Source organism: Heptranchias perlo, unplaced genomic scaffold, assembly GCF_035084215.1.
Source record: "Heptranchias perlo isolate sHepPer1 unplaced genomic scaffold, sHepPer1.hap1 HAP1_SCAFFOLD_140, whole genome shotgun sequence".
Taxonomy (NCBI): domain Eukaryota; kingdom Metazoa; phylum Chordata; class Chondrichthyes; order Hexanchiformes; family Hexanchidae; genus Heptranchias; species Heptranchias perlo.
In genome coordinates this window covers 823300-846916 of record NW_027138646.1, presented here as the reverse complement: position 1 = coordinate 846916, position 23617 = coordinate 823300, and the positions used below count along the sequence as shown (strand labels likewise).

Below are 23617 nucleotides of genomic sequence, written 5' to 3'. Positions count from 1 at the left end.
GGATGGAGTTTGTTTTATTGATACAGTATATGATGGAGTTTGTTTTATTGATACAGTATATGATGGAGTTTGTTTTATTGATACAGTATATGATGGAGTTTGTTTTATTGATACAGTATATGATGGAGTTTGTTTTATTGATACAGTATATGATGGAGTTTGTTTTATTGATACTGTTTGTGATGGAGTTTGTTTTATTGATACAGTATATGATGGAGTTTGTTTTATTGATACTGTTTGTGATGGAGTTTGTTTTATTGATACAGTATAGGATGGAGTTTGTTTTATTGATACAGTATATGATGGAGTTTGTTTTATTGATACAGTATGTGGTGGAGTTTGTTTTATTGATACAGTATAGGATGGAGTTTGTTTTATTGATACAGTATATGATGGAGTTTGTTTTATTGATACAGTATATGATGGAGTTTGTTTTATTGATACAGTATATGATGGAGTTTGTTTTATTGATACAGTATGTGGTGGAGTTTGTTTTATTGATACAGTATAGGATGGAGTTTGTTTTATTGATACAGTATATGATGGAGTTTGTTTTATTGATACAGTATATGATGGAGTTTGTTTTATTGATACAGTATATGATGGAGTTTGTTTTATTGATACAGTACACGTTGGTCCTCTGCTCATGTGGCAGATGGGAAATCCCTCTGAATTGCAGTCAGCGATTGATTCTCTGCTGCTGTGGGAGGTGTGTTCCTCTGCTGGTGTGGGAGGTGGGTTCCTCTACTGGTGTCGGAGGTGGGTTTACTCTGCTGCTGTGGGAGGTGTGTTCCTCTACTGGTGTCGGAGGTGGGTTTACTCTGATGTTGTCGGAGGTGGGTTCCTCTGCTGCTGTGGTAGGTTTGTTCCTCTGCTGGTGTGGGAGGTGTGTTCCTCTTCTGGTGTTGGGAGTTGGGTTCCTCTGCTGGTGTGAGAGGTGAGTTCATCTGCTGGTGAGGGAGTTGGGTTTACTCTGGTGGTTTGGGGGGTGGGTTTACTCTGGTGGTGTGGGAGGTGGGTTTACTCTGCTGGTGTGGGAGGTGGGTTTACTCTGCTGGTGTGGGAGGTGGGTTTACTCTGCTGGTGTGGGAGGTGGGTTTACTCTGCTGGTGTGGGAGGTGGGTTTACTCTGCTGGTATGGGAGGTGGGTTTACTCTGCTGGTGTGGAAGGTGGGTTTACTCTGCTGGTATGGGAGGTGGGTTTACTCTGCTGGTGTGGGAGGTGGGTTTACTCTGCTGCTGTGGGAGGTGTGTTCCTCTGCTGGTGTGGGAGGTGTGTTTACTCTGATGTTGTCGGAGGTGTGTTCCCCTTCTGGTGTGGGAGGTGGGTTTACTCTGATGTTGTCGGAGGTGGGTTCCTCTGCTGGTGTGGGAGGTGGGTTTACTCTGCTGGTGTGGGAGGTGGGTTTACTCTGCTGGTGTGGGGGGTGGGTTTACTCTGCTGGTGTGGGGGTGGGTTTACTCTGGTGGTATGGGGGGTGGGTTTATTCTGGTGGTGTGGGGGGTGGGTTTACTCTGGTGGTGTCGGAGGTGAGTTCCTCTGCTGGTGTGGGAGGTGGGTTCCTCTGCTGGTGTGGGAGGTGGGTTTACTCTGCTGGTGTGGGAGGTGGGTTTACTCTGCTGGTGTGGGAGGTGGGTTTACTCTGCTGGTGTGGGGGGTGGGTTTACTCTGGTGGTATGGGGGGTGGGTTTATTCTGGTGGTGTGGGGGGTGGGTTTACTCTGGTGGTATGGGGGGTGGGTTTATTCTGGTGGTGTGGGGGGTGGGTTTACTCTGGTGGTGTCGGAAGTGAGTTCCTCTGCTGATGTGGGAGGTGGGTTCCTCTGCTGGTGTGGGAGGTGGGTTTACTCTGCTGGTGTGGGAGGTGGGTTTACTCTGCTGGTGTGGGGGGTGGGTTTACTCTGCTGGTGTGGGGGGTGGGTTTACTCTGGTGGTGTGGGGGGTGGGTTTACTCTGGTGGTATGGGGGGTGGGTTTATTCTGGTGGTGTGGGGGGTGGGTTTACTCTGCTGGTGTGGGGGGTGGGTTTACTCTGGTGGTGTCGGAGGTGAGTTCCTCTGCTGGTGTGGGGGGGTGGGTTTACTCTGGCGGTGTGGGGGGTGGGTTTACTCTGGCGGTGTGGGGGGTGGGTTTACTCTGGCGGTGTGGGGGGTGGGTTTACTCTGGCGGTGTGGGGGGTGGGTTTACTCTGGCGGTGTGGGGGGTGGGTTCACTCTGGCGGTGTGGGGGGTGGGTTCATTCTGGCGGTGTGGGCGGTGGGTTCACTCTGGCGGTGTGGGGGGTGGGTTCACTCCGCTGGTATGGGGGGTGGGTTCACTCCGCTGGTATGGGGGGTGGGTTCACTCCGCTGGTGTGGGGGGGTGGGTTCACTCCGCTGGTGTGTGGGAGTGGGTTCACTCTGGCGGTGTAGGGGGTGGGTTTACTCTGGCGGTGTGGGACGTGAGGATTCTGGTTGTGTTAAAGTCTCTGACTTCACTGCTGATTTTGAGACTTCTATCAGCTGCAGAGTTGTTCAGTGGGGGGAGTCGTACATTACAGTTTTAAATAGAATTTTTTGGAAACTTTGTCTGTATTTTGAAAGCTCTCAAAGGATGCTCAGAACTCAGATGGTTAGCTTGAGCAAGGCACTTTGTTAATACATGGCTCGGATTTGGGAGTGTGTCTGCTTGAAGGCAGAGGGCTGGTTATTGACCATGTTCTGAACCTCAGATAGCTGCCAGTCAGAGAGCAGATTCCTGGAGCTGCTTGTCTGGTGATATTTATCAAACTCGGCGACAAGGAATTCCAGGAATGAGCATCAATTCCCTCTGGCAGCATTCCACACAGTCAGGCTGTCTTTGCACTTACACAGACCGGAGAGTTTTGAGGTGTGGGAACAAACTGAAGGCTAATTCTGTCGGGTCTTCTCATCACCCAGCAAATCAGCAAATTGATGGAGGTGGAACTGCTCAACAGAGGTGCAAAATATGATGCTGTGTATGTGGGTCCCACAGTCCCAACCCCTCTCACTCTGTCATTGTGTTATTCTTACTCTTCATATAATTCAAATGTTTTATGGGAAGTGCACTTCTGTGTCAATCCCTTTGACATGTTTAAAAGTTTCCTGCATTAGAGAGTTAACACCACATAAATTGTCTTAGAATCATAGAGATTACAGTGCAGAAGGCCATCCACCCATCCCCCCCTCCACCCCACTGTCCTTGCTAACTACTGCCCCCACCCCCAAGCTCCCTTTCCTCTCCAAAGTCCCTGAATATGTCATTGCCTCCAAAATCCGTGCCCAACATTTCTGCAACTTCATCTTTGAACCTTTTCAACCTGGTTTCTGTTCCTGCCACAGCATTGAAACAGCCCCAATCCAAGTCACAATCGACATCCTCTCTGACTGTGACCATGGTGCATTATCCCTCGTCCTCTTCAAACTCACTGCAGCCTTTGACGCAGCCAATACCGTCCCCCCTCCGACACCGTCCCCCTCCGACACCGTCCCCCCTCCGACACCGTGCCCCTCCGACACCGTCCCCCCTCCGACACCGTCCCTCCTCCGACACCGTCCCCCCTCCGACACCGTCCCCCTCCGACACCGTGCCCCTCCGACACCGTCCCCCCTCCGACACCGTCCCCCCTCCGACACCGTCCCCCCTCCGACACCGTCCCCCCTCCGACACCGTCCCCCCTCCGACACCGTCCCCCCCCGACACCGTCCCCCTCCGACACCGTCCCCCCTCCGACACCGTGCCCCTCCGACACCGTCCCCCCTCCGACACCGTCCCCCCTCCGACACCGTCCCCCCTCCGACACCGTCCCCCCTCCGACACCGTCCCCCCTCCGACACCGTCCCCCTCCGACACCGTCCCCCCTCCGACACCGTCCCCCCTCCGACACCGTCCCCCCTCCGACACCGTCCCCCTCCGACACCGTCCCCCCTCCGACACCGTCCCCCCTCCGACACCGTCCCCCTCCGACACCGTCCCCCCTCCGACACCGTCCCCCTCCGACACCGTCCCCCCTCCGACACCGTCCCCCCTCCGACTCCATCCCCCTCCGACTCCGTCCCCCTCCGACACCGTCCCCCTCCGACACCGTCCCCCCTCCGACACCGTCCCCCTCCGACACCGTCCCCCCTCCGACACCGTCCCCCCTCCGACTCCATCCCCCTCCGACTCCATCCCCCTCCGACTCCATCCCCCTCCGACTCCATCCCCCTCCGACACCGTCCCCCTCCGACACCGTCCCCCCTCCGACTCCATCCCCCTCCGACACCGTCCCCCTCCGACACCGTCCCCCCTCCGACACCGTCCCCCTCCGACACCGTCCCCCTCCGACACCGTCCCCCCTCCGACACCGTCCCCCTCCGACACCGTCCCCCCTCCGACACCGTCCCTCCTCCGACACCGTCCCCCTCCGACACCGTCCCCCCTCCGACTCCATCCCCCTCCGACTCCATCCCCCTCCGACACCGTCCCCCTCCGACACCGTCCCCCCTCCGACACCGTCCCCCTCCGACACCGTCCCCCCTCCGACACCGTCCCTCCTCCGACACCGTCCCTCCTCCAACACCGTCCCCCTCCGACACCGTCCCCCTCCGACACCGTCCCCCTCCGACACCGTCCCTCCTCCGACACCGTCCCCCTCCGACACCGTCCCCCCTCCGACACCGTCCCTCCTCCAACACCGTCCCCCTCCGACACCGTCCCCCTCCGACACCGTCCCCCTCCGACACCGTCCCCCCTCCGACACCGTCCCTCCTCCGACACCGTCCCCCTCCGACACCGTCCCCCCTCCGACACCGTCCCCCTCCGACACCGTCCCCCTCCGACACCGTCCCCCCTCCGACTCCATCCCCCTCCGACACCGTCCCCCCTCCGACACCGTCCCCCCTCCGACACCGTCCCCCTCCGACACCGTCCCCCCTCCGACACCGTCCCTCCTCCGACACCGTCCCCCTCCGACACCGTCCCCCCTCCGACACCGTCCCCCTCCGACACCGTCCCCCTCCGACACCGTCCCCCCTCCGACACCGTCCCCCTCCGACACCGTCCCTCCTCCGACACTGTCCCCCTCCGACGCCATCCCCCTCCGACGTCGTCCCCCTCCGACACCGTCCCCCCTCCGACACCGTCCCCCCTCCGACACCGTCCCCCCTCCGACACCGTCCCCCTCCGACTCCATCCCCCTCCGACACCGTCCCCCCTCCGACGTCGTCCCCCTCCGACACCGTCCCCCCTCCGACACCGTCCCCCCTCCGACACCGTCCCTCCTCCAACGTTGTCCCCCTCCAACACCTCTCCTATGATGTCCAGCTCAGGGGGACTGTCCTCACCTGGTTCCACTCTCATCTATCCAATCATAGGCAGAGAATCACCAGCAGTTGCTTCTCTTCTTGTGCCATTACCTCTGGATCCCACAAGGACCTGTCCTTGGCCCTCTCCATCCTCATCTACAAGCTGCCCCTTGGCGATATCCTCTGAAGACATGGGATCAGCTTCCTCGTGTGGACTGATGACACCCAGCTCTGTCGCTCCATCACCTCTCTCAATCCCTCTGCTGCCTCCATGCTGTCTGACTGCTTGTCCGATATCCAGTCTTGGATGAGCCGCAATTTCCTCCAATTAAATATTGGGAAGATCGAAGCCATTGTCCTTGGTCCCCACCACAAACTCCGTTCCCTAGCCACCGACTCCATCCCTCTCCCTGACCACCTTCTTAGGTTTAAGCTAACTGTTTGCAACTTTGGCGTCTTATTTGACCGTGAGATGAGCTTCCGACCATTGTCCGTTCCAGCACATAGACTGCCTACTTCCACCTCCGCAATATCGCCTGTTTCCGCTCCTGCCTCAGCTCATCTGCTGCTGAAACCCTTATCCATGCCCTTGTTATCTCTGGACTTGACTATTCCAGTGCTCTCCTGACCGGCCTCCCATCTTCCACCCTCTGTAAACTTAAGCTCATCCAAAACATATCGTAACTTGCACCAAGTCCCGTTCACCCCTCACCCCTGTGCTCTTTGACCTACATTGGCTCCTGGTCCGGGAACGCCTCAATTTTAAAATTGTCATCCTTGTTTTCAAATCCCTCCATGGCCTCGCCCCCTCCCTATCTCTGTAACCTCCTCCAGCCCTACAACCCCCCGAGATCTCTGCACTCCTTTAACTCTGGACACTTGTGCAACCCCCACTGTCTCCACCACTATTGGTGGCTGTGGCTTCAGTTGTCCACACCTTAAACTCTTGAATTCACTCTTTTCATCTTTCCTCCTCCCTTTCCTCCTTTATGACCCTCCTTTAAAGTCACCTCGTTAAATGGACTAGACGTTCATTTTTGTCTGATTACACTTTTGTGAAGTGCCTTAAGACATTTTTCTGTTAAAAACGCTATATAAATGCAAGTTGTTGCTGTAGTAGAGCCTTTGGCAGTTCTTGCTCTTCAAATGGAGCTCTCTATTGTAATCCCATTTCCTGCCCTTTCCTTTTCTATCATATAGTGGTCGTCTTGGCTCAGTGGGCAGCTCTCTTGCCTCCGAGTCAGAAGATCATTGGAGCAAGCCCGACTCCAGAGACTTGAGCGCAGAATCTAGGTTGACATTTAGGGCACTACTGAGGGAGTGCCGCACTGTCAGAGGGTCAGTACTGAGGGAGCGCCGCACTGTCGGAGGGTCAGTACTGAGGGAGTGCTGCACTGTCGGAGGGTCAGTACTGAGGGAGTGCCGCACTGTCAGAGGGTCAGTACTGAGGGAGTGCTGCACTGTCGGAGGGTCAGTACTGAGGGAGTGCCGCACTGTCAGAGGGTCAGTACTGAGGGAGCGCCGCACTGTCGGAGGGTCAGTACTGAGGGAGTGCCGCACTGTCGGAGGGTCAGTACTGAGGGAGCGCCGCACTGTCGGAGGGTCAGTACTGAGGGAGTGCCGCACTGTCGGAGGGTCAGTACTGAGGGAGTGCCGCACTGTCGGTGGGTCAGTACTGAGGGAGCGCTGCACTGTCGGAGGGTCAGTACTGAGGGAGCGCCGCACTGTCGGAGGGTCAGTACTGAGGGAGCGCCGCACTGTCGGAGGGTCAGTACTGAGGGAGCGCCGCACTGTCGGAGGGTCAGTACTGAGGGAGTGCCGCACTGTCGGAGGGTCAGTACTGAGGGAGTGCTGCACTGTCGGAGGGTCAGTACTGAGGGAGTGCTGCACTGTCAGAGGGTCAGTACTGAGGGAGTGCTGCACTGTCGGCGGGTCAGTACTGAGGGAGTGCTGCACTGTCGGAGGGTCAGTACTGAGGGAGTGCTGCACTGTCGGAGGGTCAGTACTGAGGGAGTGCTGCACTGTCGGAGGGTCAGTACTGAGGGAGTGCTGCACTGTCGGAGGGTCAGTACTGAGGGAGTGCTGCACTGTCGGAGGGTCAGTACTGAGGGAGTGCTGCACTGTCGGAGGGTCAGTACTGAGGGAGTGCTGCACTGTCGGAGGGTCAGTACTGAGGGGGTGCTGCACTGTCGGAGGGTCAGTACTGAGGGGGTGCTGCACTGTCGGAGGGTCAGTACTGAGGGAGTGCTGCACTGTCGGAGGGTCAGTACTGAGGGAGTGCTGCACTGTCGGAGGGTCAGTACCGAGGGAGTGCTGCACTGTCGGAGGGTCAGTACTGAGGGAGTGCTGCACTGTCGGAGGGTCAGTACTGAGGGAGTGCTGCACTGTCAGAGGGTCAGTACTGAGGGGGTGCTGCACTGTCGGAGGATCAGTACTGAGGGAGTGCTGCACTGTCGGAGGGTCAGTACCGAGGGAGTGCTGCACTGTCGGAGGGTCAGTACTGAGGGAGTGCTGCACTGTCGGAGGGTCAGTACTGAGGGAGTGCTGCACTGTCAGAGGGTCAGTACTGAGGGGGTGCTGCACTGTCGGAGGGTCAGTACTGAGGGAGTGCTGCACTGTCGGAGGGTCAGTACTGAGGGAGTGCTGCACTGTCGGAGGGTCAGTACTGAGGGAGTGCTGCACTGTCGGAGGGTCAGTACTGAGGGAGTGCTGCACTGTCAAAGGTTCTGTCTTTCAGGTGAGATGTTAATCTGAGGCATTATTTGATGAACAGCAGGAGAGTTCTCCTGATGTTCTGGCTACCGTTTGCCCTTCAACAAATACCATGAGAAAAACATTATCTGGTCACTTATCTCATTGCTGTTTGTGGGATCTTGCTGTGCGCAAATTAGCTGCCACATTTCCAACATTAAAGCAGCGACTATACTTCAAAAGTACTTCATTGGCTGTAAAGCACTTTGGGATGTCCTGAGACTGTGAACGGGGCTGAAGAAATAAAAGTCCTTTAATTCCATCCTTCCTTCCAAAACACTTACCCAACTTCAGTTTAAATGATAATGAATGGAAGCACACCTTAAATGGTGAGATTTGAAATTGGGTAAGGGAGCAGAGGGAGCTTGGTGAGCAGATAGACAGGTCATTAAAGATGGTAGCACCATAGTTAAGGCCATAAAAAGGCACATTGAGTCCTTGCCTTTGTGTCTGGACTCTCAGAATACAAAAGCCGGGAGGTGATGTTGAAATTGTACAGGACTGTCAGCTGCAGCTGGAACATTCAGTACAGTTTTGGGCGGCTCAATGTAGGAAAGATATAAAACCTGTGCAGAGAGTGCAGCATAGATTCACTGCGGGAGCACCAGGAATGAGGCCTTCAAGGTAGCAGAGACCTGGCAGTTAGGGCTCTTTACATTGCAGGTGAGCAAGTTAAGGGCTGCAAGATTATGGTCGGGTTAAAAGTGAAAGAGTTTCCACTGGTTGGTGAGAGGGTAACGAGCAGGCACAAATTTAACGTGATTAAAGGGGAGGTTGCAAAAAAATGTTTACACACAGGGTTTTCGTGTGGATTCTCATCGTTGAAGCAGAGTATGTAAATTCTTCTGAAGGGGAGTGAAATAGTTGATAGAAATAGAGATATTCAAGGTAATGGGGAGTGAACAAGAGAGTGGGATTAGACTGGGTGGGATATTGAAGGGTATGGGGAGTGAGGGGGAGAGTGGGATTAGACTGGGTGTGATATTAAAGGGTACAGGGAGTGAGGGGGAGAGTGGGATTAGACTGGGTGGGATATTAAAGGGTACAGGGAGTGAGGGGGAGAGTGGGATTAGACTGGGTGGGATATTAAAGGGTATGGGGAGTGAGGAGGAGAGTGGGATTAGACTGGGTGGGATATTGAAGGGTATGGGGAGTGAGGGGGAGGGTGAGATTAGACTGGGTGGGATATTAAAGGGTATGGGGAGTGAGGGGGAGAGTGGGATTAGTTTGGGTGGGATATTAAAGGGAATGGGAAGTGAGGGGGTGAGTGGGATTAGACTGGGTGGGATATTAAATTGTATAGGGAGTGAGCGTGAGAGTGGGATTAGACTGGGTGGGATATTAAAGGGTATGGGGAGTGAGGAGGAGAGTGGGATTAGACTGGGTGGGATATTAAAGGGTACGGGGAGTGAGGAGGAGAGTGGGATTAGACTGGGTGGGATATTAAAGGGTATGGGGAGTGAGGAGGAGAGTGGGATTAGACTGGGTGGGATATTAAAGGGTATGGGGAGTGAGGGGGAGAGTGGAATTAGACTGGGTGGGATATTAAAGGGTATGGGGAGTGAGGAGGAGAGTGGGATTAGACTGGGTGGGATATTAAAGGGTATGGGGAGTGAGGAGGAGAGTGGGATTAGACTGGGTGGGATATTAAAGGGTATGGGGAGTGAGGAGGAGAGTGGGATTAGACTGGGTGGGATATTAAAGGGTACGGGGAGTGAGGAGGAGAGTGGGATTAGACTGGGTGGGATATTAAAGGGTATGGGGAGTGAGGAGGAGAGTGGGATTAGACTGGGTGGGATATTGAAGGGTATGGGGAGTGAGGGGGAGGGTGAGATTAGACTGGGTGGGATATTAAAGGGTATGGGGAGTGAGGGGGAGAGTGGGATTAGTTTGGGTGGGATATTAAAGGGAATGGGAAGTGAGGGGGAGAGTGGGATTAGACTGGGTGGGATATTAAATTGTATAGGGAGTGAGCGTGAGAGTGGGATTAGACTGGGTGGGATATTAAAGGGTATGGGGAGTGAGGGGGAGAGTGGGATTAGACTGGGTGGGATATTAAAGGGTATGGGGAGTGAGGGGGAGAGTGGGATTAGACTGGGTGGGATATTAAAGGGTATGGGGAGTGAGGGGGAGAGTGGGATTAGACTGGGTGGGATATTGAAGGGTATGGGGAGTGAGGGGGAGAGTGGGATTAGACTGGGTGGGATATTAAAGGGTACGGGGAGTGAGGGGGAGAGTGGGATTAGACTGGGTGGGATATTAAAGGTTACGGGGAGTGAGGGGGAGAGTGGGATTAGACTGGGTGGGATATTGAAGGGTATGGGGAGTGAGGGGGAGAGTGGGATGAGACTGGGTGGGATATTGAAGGGTACGGGGAGTGAGGAGGAGAGTGGGATTAGACTGGGTGCGATATTGAAGGGTACAGGGAGTGAGGGGGAGAGTGGAATTAGACTGGGTGGGATATTGAAGGGTACGTGGAGTGAGGGGGAGAGTGGAATTAGACTGGGTGGGATATTGAAGGGTATGGGAAGTGAGGGGGAGAGTGGGATTAGACTGGGTGGGATATTGAAGGGTACAGGGAGTGAGGGGGGAGAGTGGGAATGGATTGGGTTAGATTAGATTTCCCCCTCCCCTTTCACCTCCCGCTTCCTATTCCTCTCCCCTTCTCCTTCCCCTACTTCTTCCCCATTCCTCCATTTGTTCCCCTTCCCCTACCCTTTTCCCTTTCCCCTCCCACCTTTGCCCCCTCGCCTTGCCCCCCTCACCTTCCCTTTCCTCTTCCCCTTCCCTCTTCTGCCTTCCCCTTCCCCCAGGGCACTGACCTTTTATGTACCCCTCAGTCATACCTGATTAAGACGAGGCTGAGTCGAACTGTTGGGTCTTCAGTGTTAATATATGGCCAGAGTTGTCTGAACCTGGGAATCACACTAAGGCTCGATACTCTGCATGATTTTCCAGCATTGTGTTCATCTTTATGTTTCTTATGTTCCTCTGGTGACTTTGCAGGTGGTATAAATGCTTTAAAAACACCTCGAATCAGTTCTCTTCCTTTCAAAAAGCCCAGTGTTTGACACAGGACGCTCAGGTATCCAGGATTTGGGGTGATTTCTATCAAAGCTCCCAGTTAACAAGTTTCTCCTCTACCACCCCTGCTCTGGGCTTCACCCTGTGTAAATGTTTGTCTTTCAGGCTACAGTTGGACAGAACCCCTGGCTGCAGGGGCAATTTGTGAGCTTGCTGGCAAGACACACCGATCTGGACACAGTCGCTCGCTGGGCCCTGAGGCTCAGTGTACCCCAGGAGAAATTATCATATCACGTCGCAGAACGACTGAAGCAGCTAGAGAAAGTCAAAGTGTAAGCTTCATCACGATAGATAAATATTTTGATAAACAGATAAACTTGCACCTGGTGTGCACTTCCTGTTCGTCACATTTATTCCTTGGGTCACAGCTTTTGTCACACCTGTGTCACAATTTTGTCACGTCGAGTAACAACTAGAAAGGTTTCCCATTACTTACCTTGCAGGCCTCCCTGACTCTGGCCTCTCACCCGCAGTGACCTGCTCCCATTCAAACTTCAGGCCTGCTGCCTCATCTGTCAGCTCTAGGCCCTGCTCCTACCCGACCTCTTTCAGACCCCACCACTGACCTGTTTCTACTCCCTCCTAGTGTGCCTCAGCCTCGTGACCACATTCTCACTCCCACTTGCTCCATGAACAGATCATCATGGACTAAGCATTTTATGAAGTCATGGGGCCTGAGCAGGAGGGGCAGAGGGGGTAAGGAGACGGAGAGGGGGTGTAAGTGGGACTGGAGGTGGGGGCGGAATGTGTGGTGACAAGCTTCGGGCACTGCAACTTACAGGGACTTCAGTAAATACACTTGGTGTATGTAAAGGCCTTTGTTGCTGTCTGACAAATACTGACCTCCAGATGTGTGAATACATTTATCTGCTGAGGCCAGTTTTTCACATCAGAAAGTCAATATTTGCATATTTGGTTTTCATTTCCAAACTAAACAGGAATATAAATATTTCAAACCTTGAGAGACAGAACCAGGAAGTGTAGGAGAATGCATTTAACCTCCTTTCCCATCACTGGCAGCTCAGTGCCCTCTGTCCCCTCTTCATGTTTTTTGTTTCTGTAGGTCATTTATCCCACACTTTTTGCTTTCTGTGCTTCGAAAAATGTCCGAGTGTTTTGCTTCAAACTAGGCCTTGTGTTGTGAGGGTGAGAGTGAGACAGAATCGGCAGAGGAAAAGGCCAGGGAGAATTGAGCAAAGTGCAGCCTGAGTCTGCTTGCACTGCTCCTCGATCCCACCCGCAATCCGCTCTCGGCTGATGTGTGATGTCTGCATTATCTGAATCCTCTCAATTGTTTAGCGACGCGAGTGGGAAGGAACAGGAGAGAGGGAGTAGCTGGTAATTTCTGTTCAACCCGGGTGGAAACACATCATCGGGATTAATGGTCTCCAAACAAAAATCCTGGGGAATCAGAATAAGGGGGCACCATCTTAAAATTAGAGCCAGGCTGTTCAGGAGTGAAATCAGGAAGCACTTCTTCACACAAAAGGTAGTGGAAATCTAGAACACTCTTTCCCCAAAAAGCTGTGGATGCTGGGGGTCAATAGGAGCTTTCAAGATTGAGGTTGATCGATTTTTATTGGGTAAGGGTATCGAGGGATGTGGAGAAAAGGCGGATCAATGGAGCTGAGGTACAGATCAGCCATGATCTGATTGAATGGCGGAACAGGCTCAAGGGGCTGAATGGCCTCCTCCTGTTCTTATGTTCCACATAAGTAGAGTCTCTGTTTCGACACAGAGTGCGTGCCCCACTTACTGAAAGTTTAAGGACCCTCCAAGTATGAGAAGGGGCACTTCTGGAGTTTGATCAGATAGCACTGCACAGCTTTCCAGCACAATACTTGTCCAGCTGGGACCTTCCGACCTAGGGGGTGTTCACTGGCAGGGCCTGTAAACCTGGTTAGGAGGATCTACCCTTCCCAGTCCCATCAATGAATCAAACTGGCTTAGCAATCATCAATGGTGCCCAGGCATACTGCAGACCCGATAGCAGATTACCAAGGCTGTGCCTGTCCTGGGAGTGTTTGATGGGACAGTGTAGAGGGAGCTTTACTCTGTATCTAACCCGTGCTGTACCTGCCCTGGGAGTGTTTGATGGGACAGTGTGGAGAGAGCTTTACTCTGTATCTAACCCTGTACCTGCCCTGGGAGTGTTTGATGGGACAGTGTGGAGGGAGCTTTACTCTGTATCTAACCCGTGCGGTACCTGCCCTGGGAGTGTTTGATGGGACAGTGTAGAGGGAACTTTACTCTGTATCTAACCCGTGCTGTACCTGCCCTGGGAGGGTTTGATGGGACACTGGGAGCCCAAAACATAAAGTGTTCCATTCTCAATCACTAATATTCCTCAAAAATGCTCCAGAATTTCCTGTCTAGCAGTCGAAGGACATTTTGTTTAATGTATTATTACTGTTCTGATGGTGCAGTTTCCTGCTTTAAAGTGTTGGATATCACTTGATACTTAAGAAAAGACATACTTGCTCTCGAGGCAGTACAAAGAAGGTTCACTCGGTTAATCCCGGGGATGAGGGGGCGGACATATGAGGAGAGGTTGAGTAGATTGGGACTCTACTCATTGGAGTTCAGAAGAATGAGAGGCGATCTTATTGAAACATATAAGATTGTGAAGGGTCTTGATCGGGTGGATGCAGTAAGGATGTTCCCAAAGATGGGTGAAACTAGAACTGGGGGGCATAATCTTAGAATAAGGGGCTGCTCTTTCAAAACTGAGATGAGGAGAAACTTCTTCACTCAGAGGGTGGTAGGTCTGTGGAATTTGCTGCCCCAGGAAGCTGTGGAAGCTACATCATTAGATAAATTTAAAACAGAAATAGACAGTTTCCTAGAAGTAAAGGGAATTAGGGGTTATGGGGAGCGGGCAGGAAATTGGACATGAAGCTGAGTTCGGATCGGTCAATGCCCTGTGGGTGGCGGAGAGGGCCCAGGGGCTGTGTGGCCGGGTCCTGCTCCGACTTCTTGTGTTCTTTAGATTTGTGGTTGGGATCAGATCAGCCATGATCTTATTGAATGGCGGAGCAGGCTCGAGGGGCCGATTGGCCTACTCCTGCTCCAATTTCTTATGTTCTTATGTTCTTATGTTCTTATAACCTTGCACCATTACACACTAGTGAGGAACACATAGCTCAGTGAGATCTGCCGTCACTCACACTGCTAACATTCGCTGATTTAGATAGCTCTGGCTCAGTGAGTGCATGCACCACTTCTCATGGATCTGTGCCTTTCACACCAGCAAGATCACAGCTTACACCCATTGGAGTGTGCTGCGTTATCAGTTGAGATGTAATTGGCCTCAGTGTACATGGGATCATGTTCTACTGTCAGCAGCTCTTCTGGTGTCTGGTGTCCCAGCCTTTAAAAGTGCTGCTTGCTGTTACAGAATGGGCTTTGAGAGCAGTGTTGCTGAGGAGAGTTGGGAACAGAGAAAGTTCTACTACCAGCTGCCGATCCCCATCGAGAGTGTTCACTTCCTGGACCACTTGGATCAGTTGAAGAGCTGTGCAGCTCGTGTACTGCAGGTTAGTGTCCGGACAAACCCTCCCGTCAATGAACAGCACATTGTAACAGGGGGCAGGGCTTTTATAGTGTCAGTGTGTACCTATCTCACTCTCCTCCCCTCTCTCACTGTCCTACCCCACCCTTTCATCCTCTCTCTCTCCTCTCCAGAAGGTTGTGGGTTCAATCCCCACTCCGGAGACGAGCCCATAATCCAGACTGACACTCCAGTGCAGTTCTCAGAATCATAGAATGGTGACAGCACAGAAGGAGGCTATTCGGCCCATCGAGCCTGTGCTGGCTCTTTGTAAGAGCAATCCAGCTAGTCCCACTCCCCCGCCCTTTCCCCGTAGCCCTGCACATTTTTTCCCTTCAAGTATTTATCCAATTCCTTTTTGAAAGCCATGATTGAATCTGCTTCCACCACCCTTTCAGGCAGCACATTCCAGGTCATAACAACTCACTGAGTAAAATAGTTTTTCCTCATGTTGCCTTTGGTTCTTTTGCCAATTACCTTAAATCTGTGTCCTCTGGTTCTCGACCCTTCCACCAATGGGAACAATTTCTCTTTATTTATTTTGTCTCAACCAGTCATGATTTTGAACACTTCCATTAAATCTCCTCTCAACCTTCTCTGCTCTAAGGAGAACAACCCCAGCTTCTCCAGTCTCTCCACGTAACTGAAGTCCCTCATCCCTGGCACCATTCTAGTAAATCTCCTCTGCACCCTCTCTAAGGCCTTCACATCCTTCCTAAAGTGCGGTGCCCAGAATTGGACACAATACTCCAGTTGTGGCCGAACCAGTGTTTTACAAAGGTTCATCATAACTTCCTTGCTTTTGTACCCTATGCCTCTATTTATAAAGCCCAGGATCCCGTTTGCTTTTTTAAACCGCTTTCTCAACCTGCTCTGCCAGCTTTAATGATTTGTGCCCATATACCCCCAGATCTCTCTGTTCCTGCACCCCCTTTAGAATTGTACCATTTAGTTTATATTGCCTCTCCTCATTCTTCCCACTGAAATGTATCACTTCGCACTTCTCTGCGTTAAATTTCATCTGCCACGGTGTCCGCCCATTCCACCAGCCTGTCTATGCCCTCTTGAAGTCTATCACTATCCTCCTCACTGTTTACTACTCTTCCAAGTTTTGTGTCATCTGCAGATTTTGAAATTGTGCCCTGTACACCACAGTCCAAGTCATTAATATACAGCAAGAAAAGCAGTGGTCCCAGCACTGACCCCTGGGGAACACCACTGTACACCTCCCTCCAGTCCAAAACGCCTTTTGAAAGCCCATATACACAACATCAACCGCATTACCCTCATCAACCCTCTGTTACCTCATCAAAAAACTCAATCAAGTTAAACACTGTAGTGAGAGAGAGGCAGCACTGAGGGAGTGCTGTGCTGTCAGAGGGTCAGTACTGAGGGAGTGCTGCACTGTCGGAGGGTCAGTATTGAGGGAGTGCTGCACTGTCGGAGGGTCTGTACTGAGGGAGTGCTGCACTGTCGGAGGGTCAGTACTGAGGGAGTGCTGCACTGTCGGAGGGTCAGTACTGAGGGAGTGCTGCACTGTCGGAGGGTCAGTATTGAGGGAGTGCCGCACTGTCGGAGGGTCAGTACTGAGGGAGTGCTGCACTGTCGGAGAGTCAGTACTGAGGGAGTGCTGCACTGTCGGAGGGTCAGTACTGAGGGAGTGCTGCACTGTCGGAGAGTCAGTACTGAGGGAGTGCTGCACTGTCGGAGGGTCAGTACTGAGGGAGTGCCGCACTGTCGGAGGGTCAGTACTGAGGGAGTGCTGCACTGTCGGAGGGTCAGTACTGAGGGAGTGCCGCACTGTCGGAGAGTCAGTACTGAGGGAGTGCTGCACTGTCGGAGAGTCAGTACTGAGGGAGTGCTGCACTGTCGGAGGGTCAGTACTGAGGGAGTGCCGCACTGTCGGAGGGTCAGTACTGAGGGAGTGCCGCACTGTCGGAGGGTCAGTACTGAGGGAGTGCCGCACTGTCGGAGGGTCAGTACTGAGGGAGTGCTGCACTGTCGGAGGGTCAGTACTGAGGGAGTGCCGCACTGTCGGAGAGTCAGTACTGAGGGAGTGCTGCACTGTCGGAGAGTCAGTACTGAGGGAGTGCTGCACTGTCGGAGGGTCAGTACTGAGGGAGTGCCGCACTGTCGGAGGGTCAGTACTGAGGGAGTGCTGCACTGTCGGAGGGTCAGTACTGAGGGAGTGCTGCACTGTCGGAGAGTCAGTACTGAGGGAGTGCTGCACTGTCGGAGGGTCAGTACTGAGGGAGTGCTGCACTGTCGGAGAGTCAGTACTGAGGGAGTGCTGCACTGTCGGAGGGTCAGTACTGAGGGAGTGCTGCACTGTTGGAGGGTCAGTACTGAGGGAGTGCTGCACTGTCGGAGGGTCAGTACTGAGGGAGTGCTGCACTGTTGGAGATGCCATCTTTCGGAAGAGACATTAAACTGAGGCCCTGACTGCCCTCTCTCTCTCTCTCTCTCTCTCTTTCTCTCTCTGTCTCTTTCTCTCTCCCCGCTTTGTGTCTCCCTCGCTCCCGGCTCTGTCTCTCTCTCTTCCCCCGCTCTGTCTCTCTCTCTCTCTTTCCCCGCTCTGTCTGTCTCTTTCCCCCCTCTGTCTCCCTCCCCGCTCCGTCTGTCTCCCTCCCCGCTCCGTCTGTCTCCCTCCCCGCTCCGTCTGTCTCCCTCCCCGCTCCGTCTGTCTCCCTCCCCGCTCCGTCTGTCTCCCTCCCCGCTCCGTCTGTCTCCCTCCCCGCTCCGTCTGTCTCCCTCCCCGCTCCGTCTGTCTCCCTCCCCGCTCCGTCTGTCTCCCTCCCCGCTCCGTCTGTCTCCCTCCCCGCTCCGTCTGTCTCCCTCCCCGCTCCGTCTGTCTCCCTCCCCGCTCCGTCTGTCTCCCTCCCCGCTCCGTCTGTCTCCCTCCCCGCTCCGTCTGTCTCCCTCCCCGCTCCGTCTGACTCCCTCCCCGCTCCGTCTGACTCCCTCCCCGCTCCGTCTGACTCCCTCCCCGCTCCGTCTGTCCCCCTCCCCGCTCCGCCTGTCCCCCTCCCCGCTCCGCCTGTCCCCCTCCCCGCTCCGTCTGTCCCCCTCCCCGCTCCGTCTGTCCCCCTCCCCGCTCCGTCTGTCCCCCTCCCCGCTCCGTCTGTCCCCCTCCCCGCTCCGTCTGTCCCCCTCCCCGCTCCGTCTGTCCCCCTCCCCGCTCCGTCTGTCCCCCTCCCCGCTCCGTCTGTCCCCCTCCCCGCTCCGCCTGTCCCCCTCCCCGCTCCGCCTGTCCCCCTCCCCGCTCCGCCTGTCCCCCTCCCCGCTCCGCCTGTCCCCCTCCCCGCTCCGCCTGTCCCCCTCCCCGCTCCGCCTGTCCCCCTCCCCGCTCCGCCTGTCCCCCTCCCCGCTCCGCCTGTCCCCCTCCCCGCTCCGCCTGTCCCCCTCCCCGCTCCGCCTGTCCCCCTCCCCGCTCCGCCTGTCCCCCTCCCCGCTCCGCCTGTCCCCCTCCCCGCTCCGCCTGTCCCCCTCCCCGCTCCGTCTGTCCCTCTCCCCGCTCCCTCTGTCCCTCTCCCCGCTCCCTCTGTCTCTCTCCCCTCTCTGTCTCCCCGCTCTGTCTCTGTCCCTCTCCCCGCTCTGTCTCTGTCTCTCTCCCCTCTCTGTCTCCCCGCTCTGTCTCTGTCCCTCTCCCCTCTCTGTCTCTGTCTCTCTTCCCGCTCTGTCTCTGTTTCTCTTCCCGCTCTGTCTCTGTTTCTCTTCCCGCTCTGTCTCTGTTTCTCTTCCCGCTCTGTCTCTGTTTCTCTTCCCGCTCTGTCTCTGTTTCTCTTCCCGCTCTGTCTCTGTTTCTCTTCCCGCTCTGTCTCTGTTTCTCTTCCCGCTCTGTCTCTGTTTCTCTTCCCGCTGCTCTGTCTGTTTCTCTCTCTCTCTCTCTCCCTCCCCTGCCCTGTCTCTCCCTCCTCTCCTTTCCTCTCTCCCCATTCTCTCCTGCAGTCCCTCTGCTCCGCTTACTCTCTCCTCTCTTGAAGCCTTTCTCGACCTCTTTTTTCTCTATTTTCCCCTTTTATTCCCACTCTCTGTCTTCCTACTTCTTACTGTTTCCCTGTGTCTCTTTCTCTCTCTCTGACCCTCTGCGCTCTCCCTTTCCCTGCTCTCTCTAACCCTGCTCTCTCTCTCTCCCCGACTCTCTCCCCCACTCTCTCCCTGACTCCACCCCACTCTCTCCCTCCTCCCTCTCTCCCTCCTCCCTCTCTCCCTCCTCCCTCCTTCCTCTCTCCCTCCTCCCTCTCTCCCTTCTCTGCCTCCTACCTCTCTCCCTCCTCCCTCTCTTCTCCCCCTCTCCCCCACCTCTCTCGCCTCCTCCTGCACTGTGTCTCTCCCTGCACACTCTCTCTCTCTCCCTGCACACTCTCTCTCTCTCCCTGCACACTCTCTCTCTCCCTGCACACTCTCTCTCTCCCTGCACACTCTCTCTCTCCCTGCACACACTCTCTCTCCCTGCACACTCAATCTCTCCCTGCACTGTGTCTCTCCCTGCACACTCTCTCTCTCCCTGCACACTCTCTCTCTCCCTGCACACTTTCTCTCTCCCTGCACACTCTCTCTCTCCCTGCACACTCTCTCTCTCCCTGCACACTTTCTCTCTCCCTGCACACTCTCTCTCTCCCTGCACACGCTCTCTCTCCCTGCACACTCTCTCTCTCCCTGCACACTTTCTCTCTCCCTGCACACTCTCTCTCTCCCTGCACACTCTCTCTCTCCCTGCACACACACTCTCTCTCTCCCTGCACACTCTCTCTCTCCCTGCACACACACACTCTCTCTCCCTGCACACTCTCTCTCTCCCTGCACACTCTCTCTCTCCCTGCGCACTCTCTCTCTCCCTGCACACTTTCTCTCTCCCTGCACACTCTCTCTCTCCCTGCACACTCTCTCTCTCCCTGCACACTCTCTCTCTCCCTGCACACTTTCTCTCTCCCTGCACACTCTCTCTCTCCCTGCACACGCTCTCTCTCCCTGCACACTCTCTCTCTCCCTGCACACTTTCTCTCTCCCTGCACACTCTCTCTCTCCCTGCACACTCTCTCTCTCCCTGCACACACACTCTCTCTCTCCCTGCACACTCTCTCTCTCCCTGCACACACACACTCTCTCTCCCTGCACACTCTCTCTCTCCCTGCACACTCTCTCTCTCCCTGCACACTCTCTCTCTCCCTGCACACTTTCTCTCTCCCTGCACACTCTCTCTCTCCCTGCACACTCTCTCTCTCCCTGCACACACACTCTCTCTCTCCCTGCACACTCTCTCTCTCTCCCTGCACACTCTCTCTCTCCCTGCACACTCTCTCTCTCCCTGCACACACTCTCTCTCCCTGCACACACTCTCTCTCCCTGCACACTCTCTCTCTCCCTGCACACTCTCTCTCTCCCTGCACACTCTCTCTCCCTGCACACACTCTCTCTCCCTGCACACTCTCTCTCTCCCTGCACACTCTCTCTCTCCCTGCACACTCTCTCTCTCCCTGCACACTCTCTCTCTCCCTGCACACTCTTTCTCTCCCTGCACACTCTCTCTCTCCCTGCACATTCTCTCTCTCCCTGCACACACACTCTCTCTCTCCCTGCACACTCTCTCTCTCTCCCTGCACACTCTCTCTCTCTCCCTGCACACACTCTCTCTCCCTGCACACACACTCTCTCTCTCCCTGCACACTCTCTCTCTCTCCCCGCACACTCTCTCTCTCCCTGCACACACACTCTCTCTCTCCCTGGACACTCTCTCTCTCCCTGCACACTCTCTCTCTTCCAGCACACACTCTCTCTCTCCCTGCACACACACTCTCTCTCTCCCTGGACACTCTCTCCCTGCACACTCTCTCTCTCCCTGCACACTCTATCTCTCTCCCTGCACACTCTATCTCTCTCCCTGCACACTCTCTCTCTCTCCCTGCACACTCTCTCTCTCTCCCTGCACACTCTCTCTCTCTCTCCCTGCACACTCTCTCTCTCTCCCTGCACACTCTCTCTCTCTCCCTGCACACTCTCTCTCTCTCCCTGCACACTCTCTCTCTCCCTGCACACTCTCTCTCTCTCCCTGCACACTCTCTCTCTCTCCCTGCACACTCTCTCTCTCTCCCTGCACACTCTCTCTCTCTCCCTGCACACTCTCTCTCTCTCCCTGCACACTCTCTCTCTCCCTGCACATTCTCGCTCCCTGCACACTCTCTCTCCCTGCGCTCTCTCTTTCTGTCCCAGCACACACTCTCTCTCTTCCAGCACACACTCTCTCCCTGCACACTCTCTCTCTCTCTCTCTCCCTGCACACTCTCTCACTCTCTCTCCCTGCACACACTCTCTCTCTCTCCCTGCACTCTCTCTCTCCCTGCACTCTCTCTCTCTCCCTGCACTCTCTCTCTCTCTCCCTGCACTCTCTCTCTCTCTCCCTGCACTCTCTCTCTCTCCCTGCACTCTCTCTCTCTCTCCCTGCACACTCTCTCTCTCCCTGCACACTCTCTCTCTCTCTCTCTACACACTCTCACTCTCCCTGCACACTCTCTCTCTCTCCCTGCACTCTCTCTCTCTCCCTGCACACTCTCTCTCTCCCTGCACACTCTCTCTCTCCCTGCACACACTCTCCCTGCACACTCTCTCTCTCCCTGCACACTCTCTCTCTCCCTGCACACTCTCTCTCTCCCTGCACACACTCTCTCTCCCTGCACACTCTCTCTCTCCCTGCACACACTCTCTCCCTGCACACTCTCTCTCCCTGCACACTCTCTCTCCCTGCACACCTGCACACTCTCTCTCCCTGCACACTCTCTCTCTCTCCCTGCACACTCTCTCTCTCTCCCTGCACACTCTCTCTCTCCCTGCACACACTCTCTCTCTCCCTACACACTCTCTCTCTCTCCCTGCACACTCTCTCTCTCTCCCTGCACACTCTCTCTCTCCCTGCACACACTCTCTCTCTCCCTACACACTCTCTCTCTCCCTACACACTCTCTCTCTCCCTGCACACTCTCTCTCTCCCTGCACACTCTCTCTCTCCCTGCACACACTCTCTCTCTCCCTACACACTCTCTCTCTCCCTACACACTCTCTCTCTCCCTGCACACTCTCTCTCTCCCTACACACTCTCTCTCCCTACACACTCTCTCGCTCCCTGCACACTCTCTCGCTCCCTGCACTCTCTCTCTTCCTGCGCTCTCTCTTTCTCTCCCTGCGCGCTCTCTTTCTGTCCCTGCACACACTCTCTCTCCCTGCACTCTCTCTCCCCCTGCACACTCTCTCTCTCCCTACACACTCTCTCTCTCTCCCTGCACACTCTCTCTCTCTCCCTGCACACTCTCTCTCTCCCTGCACACACTCTCTCTCTCCCTGCACACACTCTCTCTCTCCCTACACACTCTCTCTCTCCCTACACACTCTCTCTCTCTCCCTGCACACTCTCTCTCTCTCCCTGCACACTCTCTCTCTCCCTGCACACACTCTCTCTCTCCCTGCACACACTCTCTCTCTCCCTACACACTCTCTCTCTCCCTACACACTCTCTCTCTCCCTGCACACTCTCTCTCTCCCTGCACACTCTCTCTCTCCCTGCACACACTCTCTCTCTCCCTACACACTCTCTCTCCCTACACACTCTCTCTCTCCCTGCACACTCTCTCGCTCCCTGCACACTCTCTCGCTCCCTGCACTCTCTCTCTTCCTGCGCTCTCTCTTTCTCTCCCTGCGCGCTCTCTTTCTGTCCCTGCACACACTCTCTCTCCCTGCACTCTCTCTCCCCCTGCACACTCTCTCTCTCCCTACACACTCTCTCTCTCTCCCTGCACACTCTCTCTCTCTCCCTGCACACTCTCTCTCTCCCTGCACACTCTCTCTCTCCCTGCACACACTCTCTCTCTCCCTACACACTCTCTCTCTCCCTACACACTCTCTCTCTCTCCCTGCACACTCTCTCTCTCCCTGCACACACTCTCTCTCTCCCTACACACTCTCTCTCCCTGCACACTCTCTCTCTCTCCCTGCACACACTCTCTCTCTCTCCCTGCACACTCTCTCTCCCTGCACACTCTCTCTCTCTCTCCCTGCACACTCTCTCTCTCTCTCTCTCTCTCTCTCCCTGCACACACTCTCTCTCTCTCTCCCTGCACTCTCTCTCTCTCTCCCTCCCTGCACACACTCTCTCTCTCTCCCTGCACACTCTCTCTCTCTCTCTCTCTCCCTGCACACTCTCTCTCTCTCTCTCCCTGCACACTCTCTCTCTCTCCCTGCACACTCTCTCTCTCTCCCTGCACACTCTCTCTCTCTCTCCCTGCACACTCTCTCTCTCCCTGCACACTCTCTCTCTCTCTCCCTGCACTCTCTCTCTCTGCACTCTCTCTCTCTCCCTGCACACTCTCTCTCTCCCTGCACACACTCTCTCTCTCTCCCTGCACACACTCTCTCTCTCCCTGCACACTCTCTCTCTCTCCCTGCACACTCTCTCTCTCTCTCCCTGCACACTCTCTCTCTCCCTGCACACACTCTCTCTCTCTCCCTGCACACACTCTCTCTCTCCCTGCACACTCTCTCTCTCTCCCTGCACACTCTCTCTCTCTCTCCCTGCACACTCTCTCTCTCTCTCCCTGCACACACTCTCTCTCTCTCCCTGCACACACACTCTCTCTCCCTGCACACACTCTCTCTCTCCCTGCACACTCTCTCTCTCCCTGCACACTCTCTCTCTCCCTACACACTCTCTCTCTCCCTACACACTCTCTCTCTCTCCCTGCACACTCTCTCTCTCTCTGCACACACTCTCTCTCTCCCTGCACACACTCTCTCTCTCCCTGCACACACTCTCTCTCTCCCTGCACACTCTCTCTCTCTCCCTACACACTCTCTCTCTCCCTACACACTCTCTCTCTCTCCCTGCACACACTCTCTCTCTGCATGCTCCTCCCCTCCTCTCCTTCTCCCACTCTCTCTCTCTGCTTTCTATCTCTCGTTCTC

General features: G+C 55.0%; 1 protein-coding gene across 4 annotated transcripts in view; it reads left to right on the top strand.

The window, feature by feature from the left end:
• Nucleotides 1-23617, top strand: part of exd3 (exonuclease 3'-5' domain containing 3) — a 459468-nt gene that overhangs the window by 184860 nt on the left and 250991 nt on the right. For all 4 annotated transcript variants that reach the window (XM_067977292.1, XM_067977295.1, XM_067977294.1 and 1 more), the window contains 2 exons: nt 11224-11390; nt 14516-14654. In XM_067977292.1, the coding sequence (XP_067833393.1) occupies nt 11224-11390; nt 14516-14654 (306 nt within the window). The remainder of the gene's footprint in view (nt 1-11223; nt 11391-14515; nt 14655-23617) is intronic.